Source organism: Vulpes lagopus, chromosome 5 (genome assembly GCF_018345385.1).
Source record: "Vulpes lagopus strain Blue_001 chromosome 5, ASM1834538v1, whole genome shotgun sequence".
Taxonomy (NCBI): domain Eukaryota; kingdom Metazoa; phylum Chordata; class Mammalia; order Carnivora; family Canidae; genus Vulpes; species Vulpes lagopus.
The window spans coordinates 120,401,595-120,417,571 of NC_054828.1; the positions used below are offsets into that span (position 1 = coordinate 120,401,595).

Below are 15,977 nucleotides of genomic sequence, written 5' to 3' on the forward strand. Positions count from 1 at the left end.
CTTAGACATAGTGTTCAACAATTTATCAGTTTTGTATGACACCCAGTGCTCATCACATCACATGCCCTCCTTAATGCCCAGTTACCCCATCCCCCTACCCATTTTCCCTCCAGCAACCATTAGTTTGTTTCCTACAGTTAAGAGTCTTTCATGTTTTCTCTCCCTCTCTATTGACTTCCCATTCAGTTTTCCCTCCCTTCTCCATGATCCTCTGTGTTGTTTCCTATATTCCACATATGCATGAAACCATATGGTAACTGTCTTTCTCTCATTGACTTACTTCATTCGGCATAATACCCTCCAGTTCCATCCACATCGATGTAAATGGTAAGAATCCATCCTTTTGATGGCTGAGTGGTATTCCATTTTATATATATGTATATGTGTGTATACATATATATGTATATATAAAATCTTTATCCATTTATAAAGATGTGAGACATATATAGATATATTTTTTTCAATGGACATCTGGGCTCTTTCCACAGTTTGGCTATTGTGGACATTGCTGCTATGAGCATTGGGGTGCAGGTTCCCTGTACAGATCACTACATTTGTATCTTTGAGGTAAATACTTAGTAGAATTGCTGGGTTGGGACTTCATTAAGATAAAAAGCTTCTGCACAACAAAGAAAATAGTCAAGAAAATTAAAAGGCAACCTATGGAATGGTAAAAAATATTTGCAAATTTCTTATCAGATAAAAGGCTAGTATCCAAAATCTATAAAGAACTTATCAAACTCAATACTCAAAGAACAAATAATTCAATCAAGAAATGGGCAGAAGATATGAACAAAGAAGTCATACAAATGGCCAACAGACAAATGAAAAATGCTCCACATCACCTGGCATCAGGGAAATACAAATCAAAACCACAACGAGATACCACTTCACACCAGTCAGAATGATTTTTTTCATTTGTAAAACATGAATACTAAATGTCACAGATTACATAGAGCAGTCATGAAGATTAAAAATAAGATAAGCCCTGTGTGCTTAGTCCATAGCAAATGCTCAAATGTTAACTATCATTATTATGATTCCTTATCCATTATCCTTACATTCCACAACACAACTCAAACTCTAGAATGATAAGGAATTACCTGAAATTCCCCCAAAGTATCCTCAACTTCTCACTCATTTGTCTGCTCAGAATGCCTTTTGACATTCATATTCTCTATCACAGTCTCTAGAACCAAGCCCTGACCCCAGACCTCTCCCGACCCCAAATCCAGGCCCCCATCCCCATCCACCATTGCCTGCCTTTACCAAGTATTTAACCTGCTGAAATGCAGTAGAACAATTTCCTGGAAGCCTCCACCACTGCACTGTGAGCCCCACAAAGGGAGGGCCTACGTTTTCTTAATCTTTATATCCTTAATGCCCAGCAAAAAATAATGAATGGCTGGATGAACTTTGTTAATTCACAGATCAACCCAGAGAGGCAGGTATTTATGAGGTTCAGAATGGCTTAGCATGCAGGGGAAACAGCAAGCTCAGAGCCCAAGCTCAGCTTTCTGGATGAGGCTCATGTTGGGGAAGCTGCTCACATTCTGCTCTTCATGGTGCTGCTTTGCTGTCTGTTTTTACACACTAGGCTCGTGTCCTTAAAACAACTTTTACTTCTGTCCTAGCTCCCTAAATGAGTGTGGGATGATACATATGAATTGTCATCAACTTATGCTCTTGCCATGAAGAGCTTCAAAATATCTAGAAAGGCCTTGTAGGTACAAGTGACCAATAGAAGAGTCACAATTATTTCTATGCTTACCTCTAGAAAGATGTACACTCAGCCTTCTTTAGAGCATCCATTACAAAATAATCTCTAGCAAGCCTCCTATAGTGCTTACTTTGTACCAGGCACTGCTTTAAATACCTTATTTTATCTACCTTAAGGCAGATGCTATTACTATCTCCACTCGGCAGATCAAGCAACTGAGGCCAGAGACATTAAATAGTTTTCTCACAGTAAGTGGTGGAGTCAAGGTTCAAATTCTTGGATAAGAGCAGATTCTGTACCTGGCCGGCCAGGATTCAAATCTCAGTTCTGCTACCTTCTAGTTGTATGACTTGGGTAAATTATCAAAATCTCTCAGATGTTTTCTCATCTGTCGATAGAAAGATAGGTAGATAGGGAGGGAGGGAGGGAGGGAGGGAGGGAGGGAGGGAGGAAGATAGATATGGTATAGATAGAACAAATATATAATTTAAGATAAAATGATAATACTTATCTCAGATTGTTGTGAGAATGCAATGAGCTACCATGTAGGCCACATTTAGAACAGTGCCCAGCACACAATACAAGTGCTACAGAAGTGTGCGTTGACCCCACCAGGTAGACACACCTCAGAGGTACCACAGGCAGCAACACAGGAGGAGCCAGCCAAGCTCATCTGCAGGGCCTTAGTGAACTGTGTCCCTTTCAGTCCATTCTTTGCTCCATTTTAGCAAATGACATCCTTGCATTCAACACCACCCCCCACCACACACACACACACACACACACACACATACACACCCCTTTGAAAACCAGCGGAAAGGGCTACAAGATTAGTCTTTAGACTCTGCTGTGAGATAAGGCCTTTGGATATTCCCACATCTTGGGGGGTTCTTGGGATACAAGCGAGAGATGCTGGTGTCGGCTAACTAAACAAATGCAATTTTTGTCAGAAGGCAACTTGCAGCTCTCAGGGTCAAAGAGAAACTACTCACAGAAGAGGTCTGGGCAAGGAGCAACTCCAGGCCTCTTCCAACCTTGAGTCACTCAATGGACAGAGCATGTGATAGGCTGAGCCTACACCACCTGCCCACCAATGGCTCTTACCAGGGCAGGGAACCAGAAGCAGCTGGCAGAAGGAACCTATGGGCACATCCTTAGTGTTTGTCGTCCCATCAAGATAATGTTCAAATGGGGAGGGATAATTATCCAAAGGTAATTAAGGGGTTTCAGGAATAGCAAACCAACATGTGGCCAAAAACACCCTTCACCTTTCCCAGCGAGTTCTCCATTCTTGAACTTAAAATATAACACAAAGAGAATGTAGAAGCCTGAGGAATTTCGGGTATCAAGAAACAGACCAAGTTAACGACTGGGTGACAGAGACCCCCTTTTTATACCCCCAAAATTGCACTAGTAGACAAGTCAATAGCATGGTCTTGCCCCACTTCTAATTCCCTTTCCTCTCCACAGGCCAGAGGGACTTTTCTGAATTCCAAGTCAGGATGTGTCATTGCCCTGCATACACCTTTAAGAGCTCCCAGCATCCTGAGGAGAGAGTCCAGACTCCTCCTCAGATGTCAAGCAAGAACATCCTGTCTGCCCCTCTGGCCTCTGATGCACCAGTCTACTTCAAACCCCTCTGCCTCAGTCCCAACAAATTATTCACCATCTTCAACCTCACAATGCACTCTCCTCCCCAAATCTCCTTGACGCTCTTCCTTCTGTTCCCTTCTTTTCCAGTTAATCCCTTTGTCTACAAGAAATCAGTTCAGATATCACCTCTTTCAGGACACTTCCCTTTGATGTACCACACGTGAGCACATGTGCGTACACACACACACACACACACACACACACACACACCAGATGCTAAATAGGAAAAAAAATAGTCACATCCTCTTGATGCTTCCAGAACCCAATTTCTTTTCTTCTTCTCCTTTTTTTTCTTCAGGGGAAGAGGGGCAGAGGAAGAGGGAAAGAGGGAGTCTTCAGGAGGCTCCACATCCAGCATGATCCCGACACAGAGCTCCATCTCATGACCCAGAGATCATGACCAGAGTTGAAATCAAGAGTCTGACACTCAACCAACTGAGCCCATCCAGGCACCGCCAGTCCCAATTTCTTAGCAACCTCACCAAGACACAGTGGTTATCAGTGTCTGATACACAGCAGACAAGTGGGAGATTTGGGTGCACGTATCACTAAATGAATGATCTACTTAAGGGTAAAAGACAAGGATTTTCCTGCTCAAAATGGAGCAAAGGAGGCTGCTTGGGAGTTGCCTTTACATCATACAGGCCTTCCTGAGGCCTCCAAGACACGGGGATGAGGATGCCTTGCTGAGCTATTGCTTCTCTGTACCCAGTGGGAGCGTCCGACACATTATGACATTTCCAAAGAATTGTAGAAAAGCGCTTATTGCTACTAGAAGTAACAGAGTGCTTTTGCCAAACCATAAATCCTCAGTATGTTCAGAAGGAACTCAGGGAGCCAAGTGTCTACTGCTCTAGCAAGTTGCCACAGTGGCTATTTCATGGGGTGAAAAAAAAAAAGTTTCATTTAGAATTTAAAAGATATAATCAAATAAATATGATCATACAGCATCTAATCCATTATTTGAGAGGTAGAAAAAATGTTTTTATGCTTCACAAACATCCACATCCAGCTCCTAGAAGCCACTCTGGGAGGATTTTTTTTTCCTTAACACTTTCCGCAGAACTATCTGCTGTGACTAACCGCATACTTCATCAACATGAAAAAAAAATTATAAAATAATGAGACTCCCCAGACAATGTGATCCATAAAGCTTTCAATTTGACTTATTAACATTAAATCTCACATCTCTCTTTTTTCCAATTCATTTCCTAAGTGCATCCTCCTCACAGGGTTTCCAAGTTTTCCACACAAGGAGGGAGGAGGGGGGACAGAGCTGGAGGGAAGACAGGGAGGTTCTCTGAAGAGCGAGGTATCCTCCTGAGAGGGCAACTCAAGGCCAAGACCCAGGAGATAGCTCTGGGCACCACCTCAGGACAGACTCCTCAGTAAACAGGAATGCACACTTGAAAAAAAGGAAACTTTGTGTATCCTGGAGGAAAGCGTGGCTTTCTTTACCTGATTTTCACACTCAAAATTTTCCATGTCTTGAGCTTCGTACTCAAGTCAGGTTAGCAAAGGAAATTCAAAATCCTTTGAATTTGAGATTTAATCAAAATCCTAGACTAATCTGGTAGCTTCCAAAAAAGTTAACAATGGAATGGTGCAAAGAGTTTTTTTGTTGTTTGTTATACAAACTCAGGGAAAGAATTATGGTACTTTTACTTTATTTTCAGGAGCCACCTAGGTCTTGCATTTGAATCACAGATAAGCAACACATTGAATTGCTAAAGTTCAAGTTCGGATAACATCTGATGAACAGAGCTAAAAACTGTAGAACATAACAAAAAATTAATTTGGCTGCAGATTTATTCTATATCAGTAGCTCTCAAAATGTGGTCAGGAGACCCCTGGGATTCTTAAGACCCTTTAAAGAGTCCGTAAGATCAAAACTGCTTTCATAATCAACTAAGATGTGATTTTCCTGTTTACTTTCATTCATTCTCTCACAAGTGTCCCATAGAGTTTTCCAGCAAGTTTATGACTTGTGGGATTATAGACTAAACAAAGAAGCAGATCCAAGAATCCCACTGCTTTCCATTAAACCAGAGGATAAATACATTTGTAAAAATGTAAAACACTGCCACTCTTGCATTGTTCTTGTTTTGAAAAAAGATATATTTCATAAAAATATGCCATTTATGTTAACATGTAATGAGGTTATTGTTATTTTTTTAAAGATTTTATTTATTTATTCATGAGACACACACACACACACAGAGAGAGAGAGAGGCAGAGACACAGGCAGAGAGAGAAGCAGGCTCCATGCAGGGAGCCCGACCTGGGATTCCATCCCAGGGATCCAGGATCAGGCCCCAGGCTGACGGCAGCACTACATGGCTGAGCCACCTGGGCTGCCTGGTTATTGTTATTTTAAATGAATTAGTAATACTTCAAAATTTGCCTATTTTAAGATTTTTTAAAGTAATCTTTACACCCAACATGGTGAATATTACAATTTACAACCCCAAGATCAAGAGTTGCATGCTCTACCCAAGTGAGCCAGCCAGGCACTCTAAAATGTAACTAATTTTAATTTCTAATATATAATTGATAGATGAGAGTATACACTGTAGCAACCAGAGTCATAGCAGGACAGGCATTTAGAAAGTTTCTTCCCCTCTTTTTTTTAAGATTTTATCCATTTATTTGAGAGAGAGAGAGAGAACATGGCAGGGTTGAGGGGTGCAGAGAGGGAAAAGCAGGCTCCTCCCTAAACAAAGAGCCCACCACAGGGCTTGATCCCAGAACCCTGGCAACATGACCAGAGCCAAAGGCAGATACTTAACCAACTGAGCCACCTAGGCGCCCCCTTCCCCTCTTTGACCAAGTTTTAGTTGAAAGGAGTATAGCCAAAACTGTAACCAAAGGAGACATTAGGCTTCCAGAAAAATCTCAAGGAAAAATATTATAAGCAACAGTAGTAGCTATTGGTTTGGGCTCTAAAGGAAAGTGTGGAGAGATTCAACCAGTTAGCATGAAAGTTGGAAATAAAATTCTTCTCCCAGAATATGGAGGTACCAAAGTAGTTCTAGATGACAAGGATTACTGCTTATTTAGAGATTGTGACATTCTCAGAAAGTGTATAGACTGAAATACATTATTATTGTAATGGTATCACCTGAAGCTGCCCTTTCACAATTGAAGTTATGAAATCTTTCATCATGTACATAACTTCTGTCTCTCTTTTATAATAAATTAATGGTATCCGGAAAAAATATGGATAGATATAACCCACATTAACAGGAGCTTTCAGGGGGTTCTCAATAATCCCTAAGCATGTGAAGAATCTGAGACCAAAACAAAGGAATCTCAATTTCTCTTTTCCAACTTATTAATTGTGATAAAAATACACATGACATAAGATTTACCATCTTACCTATTTTAAGGGTACAGTCCAGCGGTATTAAATGCTTTCCTAATATGCAACCGTCAGTACCATCCTTCTACCTTCTGTTTGCATCTTGTCAAACAGAAACTCCATTTCTAATTGGTACTTCTATGGTTTGTCTACTTCTGTGCAATCCACGGAGCAAACCCCAGCAGCGAGCACTCTTTCCCCTGTAGGGTGTGCATCTGTGTGCATGGTGTGTGGAGTAGAGCCCTGCTTTCAGCAGAAGGAACTGCACCTCTCTTCTACACCACACAATCGTGGCATTCCACTAAGAACCATCTGGCTTCCTACTCCTTCTGACTTACCTCTGCATTTGCAAGCATTTTGAAACCTAACCCAGTGCCTAATAACGTTAAAGTAGGATTTATTTCTGAGTTGCTGACACTAACTTAGGAATGAAGGGTTGTAAAACAGGGCTTGCAAAAAAAAAATTTTTTTTAAAAAGCATCTGAAAAAACAGGGCTTGCTTGGGTGCTTTTAAATGATGTGGATGACAGGAGTGACTGGTCAAAAACAGCTAAAAGCAAACCCATTAGAGTTTAGGGCCACATTACACAACTGTATCTTGTACTCTTTGCTTCAAAGCCTCACGTAAAGGACACTAGATGAGAAGGCAAAATGCACTGCAGTGTCCGCATTTTAAGTCGTGGGGTGGGGGGTGGCTGGGAGAGAACTCAGTGCACATCACCACAAAGATGTACCACACTGTCCTCTGCTTTCTAATTAGGTCAGGAAGTCTGAAGAAACTACATAAAAGGTGAAGTTCTCAGGCATCATATGAACTTTCATGAGATTCCTAGTTTTGCATATCCAGAGAGCTTACCCTGTGCATTTGTGGTTTAAGGAGATCATAAGAGATAAGGATACCGATACCTTTTTACTCTTTGACAAAGATGAGCACCTGGGTGGCTCAGACGGTTGAGTGTCCAACCCTCAATTACAGCTCAGGTCATGATCTCGGGGTCTTGAGATGGAGCCCCAAGCTTGTCTCCACGCTCAGCAGGGGCTCTGCTTGAGATTCTCTCTCCTTCTGTCCCTTCCTCTGTGTTCTCTCTCTCTCTCTCTCTCTCTCTCTCTTTCTCATTCTCTCTCTTTAAAATAAATAAATAATTTTTAAAAAGTAGATGGATGGATAGACAAAAGGACACTGACAAAAGGACAATGACACTTTTCATTTATACCTTTAGCCTAGAGGAGGAAAAGGTTCAACCCTGAAACATCCTTGGAGCTAAATCATGGCCAGATGATGTCTTATCACCAAGAAGAGGAGGGGAGGAGGAGGTTTGATGTAAGCAGCCTCATGAAGGTTCCACTCTTAGAAAACTGAGATCTTAAAAACCCACAAGAAAACCCTGCCCAGAAGGTATGATTTATTGACCTCAAAGATAAGAGTGCTGACCTCACTTTTTGCCAGAACCAGGCACCTCCTCTCAATCCAAACCAACCAACCACAGTCTGGCTGCCAAGTTCACCTACCACTCTGGCCAATGAAATTCTTTACCTTAAGTAAACCCTAGGAAATGCTTTGAGGTTCACCTTGGCATGTCAGTCAGAGTTTAAGAAAATCACACCCAGTCCATAAAAGAATGAGAGTTTAAAAAAATGTAGGTATCTTCAAGCCTCAAATTTTAGTCTGCTGTCATTCTTTTATCTCACCACAATAATTATTTGCGAGGAGGAAGTCTGAAAACTGATCTTTGGAGTAACTTCCAGTTCTATGGTCCTACCTACGTTCTCATTCCACACAGCTACAAAGGGATCACTTTTCCAAGGCCCCATTAGGCTATGTGTCATATTCATTATGGATCTTTAGGCTGTCACATTCTCCCAAACATGTGTCCCCAAATGACAGACCAGAGGTACCTCTTTTGCATCCTTTTATGAGATATCCATGGATAAAGAGGAAGAGTCTTACGTGATGAGGAAGAGTCGGTAAGGAAGGATTCCACTGAGACACTTAGCCATGCCTAGAGCTCTCCACCAGGCCTCACCCCCACAGAACTCAGCAGAGCTCAGCATCTCCTCACCACCAGGCTTATCGCTGCTGCTGTCTCTCCATTTAAGGCAATTCGAAAGCAGCTTATTGGTAATCATCAAAGAGCAAATGCTTAGAAACTCACCACAAATGTTCCACATACCCACTCATAGTTCTCCTAATTCAATTTATAAAAATGATCCGAATTAACACATATGAATGACACTATTGAAGAAAAATATTCATAGACAGATTACCTACTTTTTTCAATGATAAAATCAACAGGCTGTGAGGAAAATAAGAACAAAAACAAAGATGATTAAGAGATAAGCTCAAATTTCTCCAGCAATTAGAGACAAAACCAGAGCTAGGATTCAAATGTCTTATCTTCTAGAAGTGCTAGATATTACCCCAAGCACAGAGATGTGGCTGTGTTGACTCACTGAGGAGCTGGACTCAGCTCCCTAACCTCAGCCAGGGGTGCTTGCACATAGATGGGCATATCCACACCCCCTTGTCCAGCACCCACTCTGATCCCTTCCAGAACCAACCTGTACAAGTGTGGCCTCTACTTTCTCAGCTCCTGTTCGTTCCCACTCAGTCCAATCTGGTCCCAACTCTCCAAAGTTCCAGTTAAGGAGGCTCCCAACTGCCATGCCTGAGCCTCTCCGGATCTATTCTTTGCTGTCTTCACAGGCCACCTTGCAGAAACGTAAATTGGCTCCTGACATTCCCCTCCTACAAATCCAAGAGATCCTTCCTGCATCCCCAGGATACACCAAAAGGTCTCTAAGCTGACATAAAGGGTACAGCATGGGGGCACATGGGTGGCTTGGTGGTTGTTTGCCTTCAGCTCAGCTTGCGATCCCAGGGTCCTGGGATCGAGTTCTGTATCAGGCTCCCCGGTGCAGAGCCTGCTTCTCCCTCTGCCTATGTCTCTGCCTCTCTCTGTGTGTCTCTCATGAATGAATGAATAAATAAATAAATAAATAAATAAATAAGGGGGGAGGGGTGTGCAGCATGATCTGCCCTTTCCCTCCTTGCCAGCCTCCTCCCAGCCATGACCCCCACCTCCAGCCCCACCCAACTCTCTGGAAGTCCCTCCGAGGCTCAGTGTGCATCCTTGCCTTCAAATCCTCACACTCCATCCACAGCCTGGGATTCTCTTCCTCCCACTTTTCACTTGATAAACTCCTGTGCCTCCCTCAGATTGAAAAGGGCCTTCCTCAGATCTTCCCATCTCCTGCACCTAAATGAGTGCCCTCCCCAGGAAGGCACTCTGCCCCCAGGAAGTTCTTTAGAGCAACTGGCACTACCTAATGTTTGCATTTCTTTGTTTAATGTCTGTCTCCTCATCCACCACCTACTCCTCCATGCCTGTTTCCTTCACCACAGTACCCCAGCACCTAACAGTACGTACCCCCGGGTAAGTACTCCAGTCCTTATAGAATGAATGCTTGTACATATTTGTATATGTATAGGAGATTTATATATATATATATATAAATATACATTTATATATATGACCACATAAGTTACTCATTAAGTCAACATTGGTAAGCATCTGCTAGCTGCTTAGTTGAGCTCAGCTGATCTGCTCAGGATGATGAGCGGGAGGCTTGCATTCACGGGGGACCTCAACAAGCACACTGAAGCCAGCTGCTGTCAACATTAACTGCTTATCTGTAACATTATTAGCTAAAAGCAGATGTTAGACCTTTATCATTCAACACTTGGGCAATTACGGATAATTTTAAAGGGTGTCTACTCCAAGCAAACCATGGTGCCAGGCTCTGCAGGATTCCAAAGAGAGCAAGAGCCCCTTGCCCCTAAAATGATAAAGAGGAAAGAAAAATGATAAAGGAGGACACGGATGGAGCTTCTTCTAAATCAGGTTCTACATTTGACTGCATGTTCTAAACAGTGTTACTGAATTCACCATAATTGAAATTTCTCTCCACGTTTCACATACCAGACTCCTAAATGCAAAAATGAAACAAGAGCGACAAATACTTTCTCCTCCCCTGCTCCTCCTGACTAGCCAAGAGCAGTGACTGAAAGCCAGCTTTAGGATGAAATTCAAACTGCCAGCTCCGAGGATCCTCCACATCCACCACCTTCCTTGTGAGACAGACAGATGATGATGGCTTTGGAGTCAGAAGACCCCTTGCCATGGCTAAAGTCAAGTGGCTCACTTTGCCCTAATTCCTTATTCCTTTGCAACATGGGCTTCCAACCACCACCCTGCCCATGGCCTATGGCACTGTTACTAGGAGTGAAATGAGGCTACCTGTGAAAGTTTCCGCAGACTATAGTAGGCTGTACAAATGTGACAGTTTGTGACTTTTATCAGGACTCAAATATTTAGCATCTCGTATTGACCTGTCTAGTGCTCGTTAATCTCGAGCCTCCAGGTCCACTGTATATTCAGGCTCAGAGAACACACGCCTTACAATCTGCCTGCTGGTGGTGCCTGCAGTACTGGGCACATGGCACCCACATAATAAATTCTTGTAGGTTGGTTACTTGGCGTTTTTGACGGATTTGACTCAGAGTACAAAGTGTTCCATGACCTTCCTGGGTTTCTCATTGATAATAAGCACTTTTTCTGGAAATAGCCATACTGTTTATCTAGACAATAATCTTTATGATCTTTCTCCCTTTTCCCCAATTATATTGGAAAGAAAACATTTTTGGCAAAAGCAAAAAAGAATACTTTTCCAGTGCAATTTTCGAGGTTCCTTCTAAAGATGAGATAGCAGCCAAAAAGTCACTTGGTAATGGCAAGCCACTTCTACTACTTGCTTTTCAACAAACCCAGCCTGAGTCCTGCTGAGCATAGGGCACAGTGTTGGGGCTGTAAGGGTAAACAAGGTCAGCAGAATCCCACAATGGGTCTGCAGCCAGACTGCCAGGGATAGAATTCTGGCTTCACATAGTCCAACCTGCCTGATTTTGCACAAGTCACCCAGTTTTTCTCTTTTTTCTCATCTAAAATAGGGTAATAATGGCCACATGTACCATGGTGAGCACTGTGTAATGTATGGAATTGTCAAATCACTATGTTGTATATCTGAAACTAATAGAATATTGTATGTCAACTATACTTCAATAAGAATAAATAAATAAATTTTTTAAAAATAAAATAGGGTAGTAATAGATCCCACCTCCAAAGGTTGTCTTCAGGTTGAACTGAGTCAATACACTGAGAGCTTTTAGTATAGTGCCTAGTATAGGGTAACAAAAATATGAACCATGTAAATCCTTGTAGCTGAACAGACTGCGATTCAGAGAAGCAAAGTGACTTAAGTCAAGGAGCCATAAAGAGATTGCAATGAGGGCTGGAACCCAGCTCCTTGTGGGTATTTCACACAAGTGGCACTCCAGAGAGTCCAGATAAGCTGAAACCTGATAAGCGGGGACAGTAAAGACACCTACTTCTACTGTCCCTCCAACTACCCTGCACAGCCACCCTTGCCTGCCAATGGGACCCCAAGTCCGGCCTTGCCCTTTTTGTTCTCCCATGGGACTCAGAATATACCTAGAGGGGTTCCATCTACTGCTAGCTCCGCCAGAAACACTGTGATGAAGGAAAACCTCACTCCCTCATGGGGTGGTTTTGTAGATTAAATGAGATAATGCTTGGAAAAGTGCCGAGCAGAGTAGCTGGCATATGGTATGCAGCCAATAAATGTTGTCTATTAAAACATTAGTAGTGCCTGCTCTCTAGAAGCTGTACACATTCCAATCCCAAATGCCAGACACAGGGCAGACTGAGATCTCACTTGGGTAGAACAGAGGGACACAAAGTCCATGAAGATTTACAGTGAAGGGTGAGATTGACTTAAGACAGAAGAAGTGTCCGGAGTCCCACTCTTCCCTGTCTTTCTTTAAGAAAAAAAAATAATAATAATGATAATAAGGGAAAAGGAAAAATCTTTAGCTGGTGCTTTGCTAGCAAAACCCAGTATCTGATCATTGGATTTTTAATATTTTAGTATTTCTAAACAGAGCAAAGACGGCTTCCACTCCCTATTTGCTTACATATACTTGCGCAGCAAAAGCTTGGCTTTGCCGCATTGATGAATGGGCTTATTCAGGCTGATTTTCCAGGTTAAAAAAAATGGCTCAGACACAAGACTGAATTAAAACACAACCCACAAATCTCCTTAGAATATTCACGACATGCTTTGGATTCAGAGTTCTAAAGCATTTCCGTATCACCTTCTCCCTATCCCAATACTGACAATCCCCAGTTGTGAAAAGACAAATTTAATATTAGAACAGATGGAATCTGGTGGGGGAAAAAAAATGAAAAAGAAGGACAGGACTAGACGGGGAGCAGAAACTGCATTTTGTACTGTGTATTCCCCGGAGCAGAGCCCGGGGCCCAGCCCCAGAGGAACGGGTGGTAAATGCAAACTGCCTGGATCCACGTCCCCACGGAGTTTGCAACCCAGGTGAGGAATGTAACCTAACTATTACACCAAGTTCAACCACAAAATCAACTCCACCCTCGTTCAGCCTGAACTCCGTGGGGCAGGTGCTCAGGAAAATGCTAGCTTCCTGTTTACCTGGGCAGGTATTTGCAAGGAGTCTAAGGGGCGGGGGTGGGGGGGATATATACAGTTCTAAGCAAATGGTTATGCAAATCACTTAAACAAATGAATGGAAAAGGGAGGGGAAGGTTTCTGATCTGGCTTTCCTCACCTGCCCCACTCTTCGGAGGGTAGGATGGAGTGAAAGGTCCAAGAGCGGGACGAGCCGCAGGTCCGCTGTGTGCGAAGACCACGCACCACCCCGCTCCACCCGCTCGCGCTCGGGCATCAACCCCGAGCCCCCGGGTTACTCGGGCGGGAGGAGGTGGTTCTTTGCTGTCCTCCACCCCTGCCGCGGGGCCGCCCGAGTTACACCACCGGCCCAGTCTCCCCAGCCGAGAGGTGGGTGACAACCAAGGACGCAAACGGTGCTCCTTTCCCAAAAGACACGGGGAAAGACGGAGCGCAGGAGGGATGGGGGGCGACCGAGCCCTGCAATGCGAAAGGCGCCGGCCCGGCTCGCCGCGGCCCCTGCAGGAAGGTCTGGCTCGCCCGCCGGCCGCTTCACCTCGGGAGGTCCGGCAGGCACCCCGAGGGGCGCGGGGAGGGACGTCCCCGGCCCCCGCCCCCACCACCGCGGATGCAAACGCGCGGAGCCCGCCGGCTCACAGCGGCCCTGCAAGCCCCGCGCCGCTCCCGCCCCGCTCCCGCCCCGAGCGCCCCGCAGTCCGTGGGCAGCGCTGCACCAGCTCGGGGCCCGCGTGCGCTCCGCTCTGCGACTGTCGCGGGGCGCCTGGCACCGGGCAGGGCAAAGGGGGGGGATGACGGGCAAGAAGGCGGAGCAGGCGGCCCGGGAAGCACTTACATTCGCCGGGAAAGCGCCTCCTCTCGAGGAGGAGAAGGAAAGGCTTCCCGGCGCAGGAAACGCCCAGGGATGCCCGAGGCGGGGTGCCGCCTCCCCGGCTCGCCGTCCTCCGCCGGCGGGCTCCCTGCACCCGCCGCTCCCCACCCCACGCGCAACAGCGGGGCCCAGGCCCCCCGAGGCCTTCCGAGGGGCCCAGCCGCCGTCCCGCCGCCCGCGGCTCGCGCAACAGGCGATCTGCAGGGCTCCAGCGACGGCGGGCTCCGGGGGGGGGGGGGGGGGACAGCGCACAGTCCCCGCGGGCCGTGAGCGGGGCCGCGGGGCTGCGGGGGCGGCAGGACGTGGCGAAAGTTGCGGGGTCGCGCGGAGAAGTCTCCGGAGCGCGCGCGGAGGAGGGGACGCGGGCAGGTACCTGCGGGAGTCCCGGCGCCGCGGGCTCGCTCCGCTCGGCGACCCCGCCCGCCCGCCCGCCCGCCCGCGCCGCAGGGATCCGGCCTCGCCGCGCGGCCCCGCGCCCGCCACGGCGGCGGCGAGGACAGCGGGTGGCCCGCCCGGGTCCGTCGGCCCGTCCCGCCCGGCGGGAGCGCAGCGCGGGGCAGCGGCGAGCGGGGCGGGGCGGGGAGGGGCGGGGCGGGGCGGGGCGGGGCGGGCTGCTCGGCCGCCGCCCCATTGGTCCCGCTCCGCCGGCCGCCGCGCCTCGGCCCCCCGCCTGCGCTCCCCGGGCCCGGGGCCAGGCGCCCCGCCGCCGGCGCTGGCAGGTTGCGGGGCCCGCGCCGCGCCTCCGGCGGACGCACGGGAGGACAGACCCCGCCCCCGCCCCCGCCCCCGCCCCGAGCGCCCCGAGCCCCGCAGCCGCGAGCCCCGTCCGGCTGCGAGCAGGAGCGCGCCCCCCTGCGCCCCCCCGCAGGCCCCCCCGCGCCCCCCTGCAGGCCCCCCGCGCCCCCCTGCGCGCCCCCCTGCAGGCCCCCCCCTGCGCCCCCCCCTGCAGGCCCCCCCGCCCCCCTGCGCCCCCCTGCAGACCCCCCCGCCCCCCTGCGCCCCCCCTGCAGGCCCCCCCGCGCCCCCCTGCGCGCCCCCCTGCAGGCCCCCCCCTGCGCCCCCCCCTGCAGGCCCCCCCTGCGCCCCCCCTGCAGGCCCCCCCGCGCCCCCCTGCGCCCCCCCTGCAGGCCCCCCCGCGCCCCCATGCGCCCCCCCCTGCAGGCCCCCCCCCCCGCGCCCCCCCTGCAGGCCCCCCCGCCCCCTGCGCGCCCCCCCCCCCCCGGGCCGCAGCCCGCGCCGCCGCGGGACACCCACCAGCTCCTCCGCCGCCCCCGGCGGCTCCGAAAAGTCGCGGCCCTAGCGACGCTCTGCAGATTTGCCGGGATTCCCCTGGAAGTACCCGGGCCCCAACTTGTTTTAAAACAAAGTGCGAAGGAGGAACCAGCCCCGCTCCCGCCTGGTACCCGCCAGCCCCGCGGCCCGAGGCTCGTGCACTGTGCCGCGAGCCTGCTTCACGCGCTCCGTTCCTCGACTTACCTGGCAAGGCGCACGCAGCGAGCGGAAGGCGAGTCGGGTCTCCCTCCGAGGATGGAAGAGGAGGTCAGGGGGAGACGCCCGCGGCCCGAGGCTGAGGAACGAACCCGGGGCGTCAGCTAGGGCGCCGTGGGGTCCGGAAGGCCGGGCCGGCCCCTCCGCAGTGAGCAGGAACTCAGTGAACCGCCCGGAGCAGAAATGGGACGCTCGGGGACCCACCCCCGCGCTCCCCCTCCCGCCCCCAAACTGCAGATTTTTAAGTTGTGCAGACTTGCAATAATTCCTCAGAGCCAGCTGCTCCAAGCTGTAGGCGCCCGGTGTTC

The 15,977-nt window shown here is 48.2% G+C and overlaps 2 protein-coding genes and 1 pseudogene across 7 annotated transcripts in view; 2 read left to right on the forward strand and 1 right to left on the reverse strand.

The window, feature by feature from the left end:
• KCNS3 (potassium voltage-gated channel modifier subfamily S member 3) overlaps window positions 1-15,914 on the reverse strand; it is a 41,526-nt gene extending 25,612 nt beyond the window's left edge. The window contains exon 1 of one of the 6 annotated variants that reach the window (XM_041757221.1): window positions 15,658-15,914. The gene's annotated coding sequence lies outside the window, so the exon portion shown is untranslated. Of the gene's footprint in view, window positions 1-9,293; window positions 9,348-13,452; window positions 13,517-14,145; window positions 14,274-14,554; window positions 14,700-15,657 lie in introns of those variants that run through there. The other 5 variants (XM_041757219.1, XM_041757223.1, XM_041757222.1 and 2 more) reach the window with 5 other exon arrangements.
• LOC121491889 lies at window positions 5,931-6,467 on the forward strand (annotated as a pseudogene).
• On the forward strand, window positions 14,102-15,752 carry LOC121491890 (translation initiation factor IF-2-like). Its single transcript, XM_041757017.1, has 2 exons — window positions 14,102-14,684; window positions 15,412-15,752. The coding sequence occupies exons 1-2, from the start codon at window positions 14,102-14,104 to the stop codon at window positions 15,750-15,752; spliced, it is 924 nt and encodes a 307-aa protein (XP_041612951.1).
• Window positions 15,915-15,977: the final 63 nt, after the last annotated feature.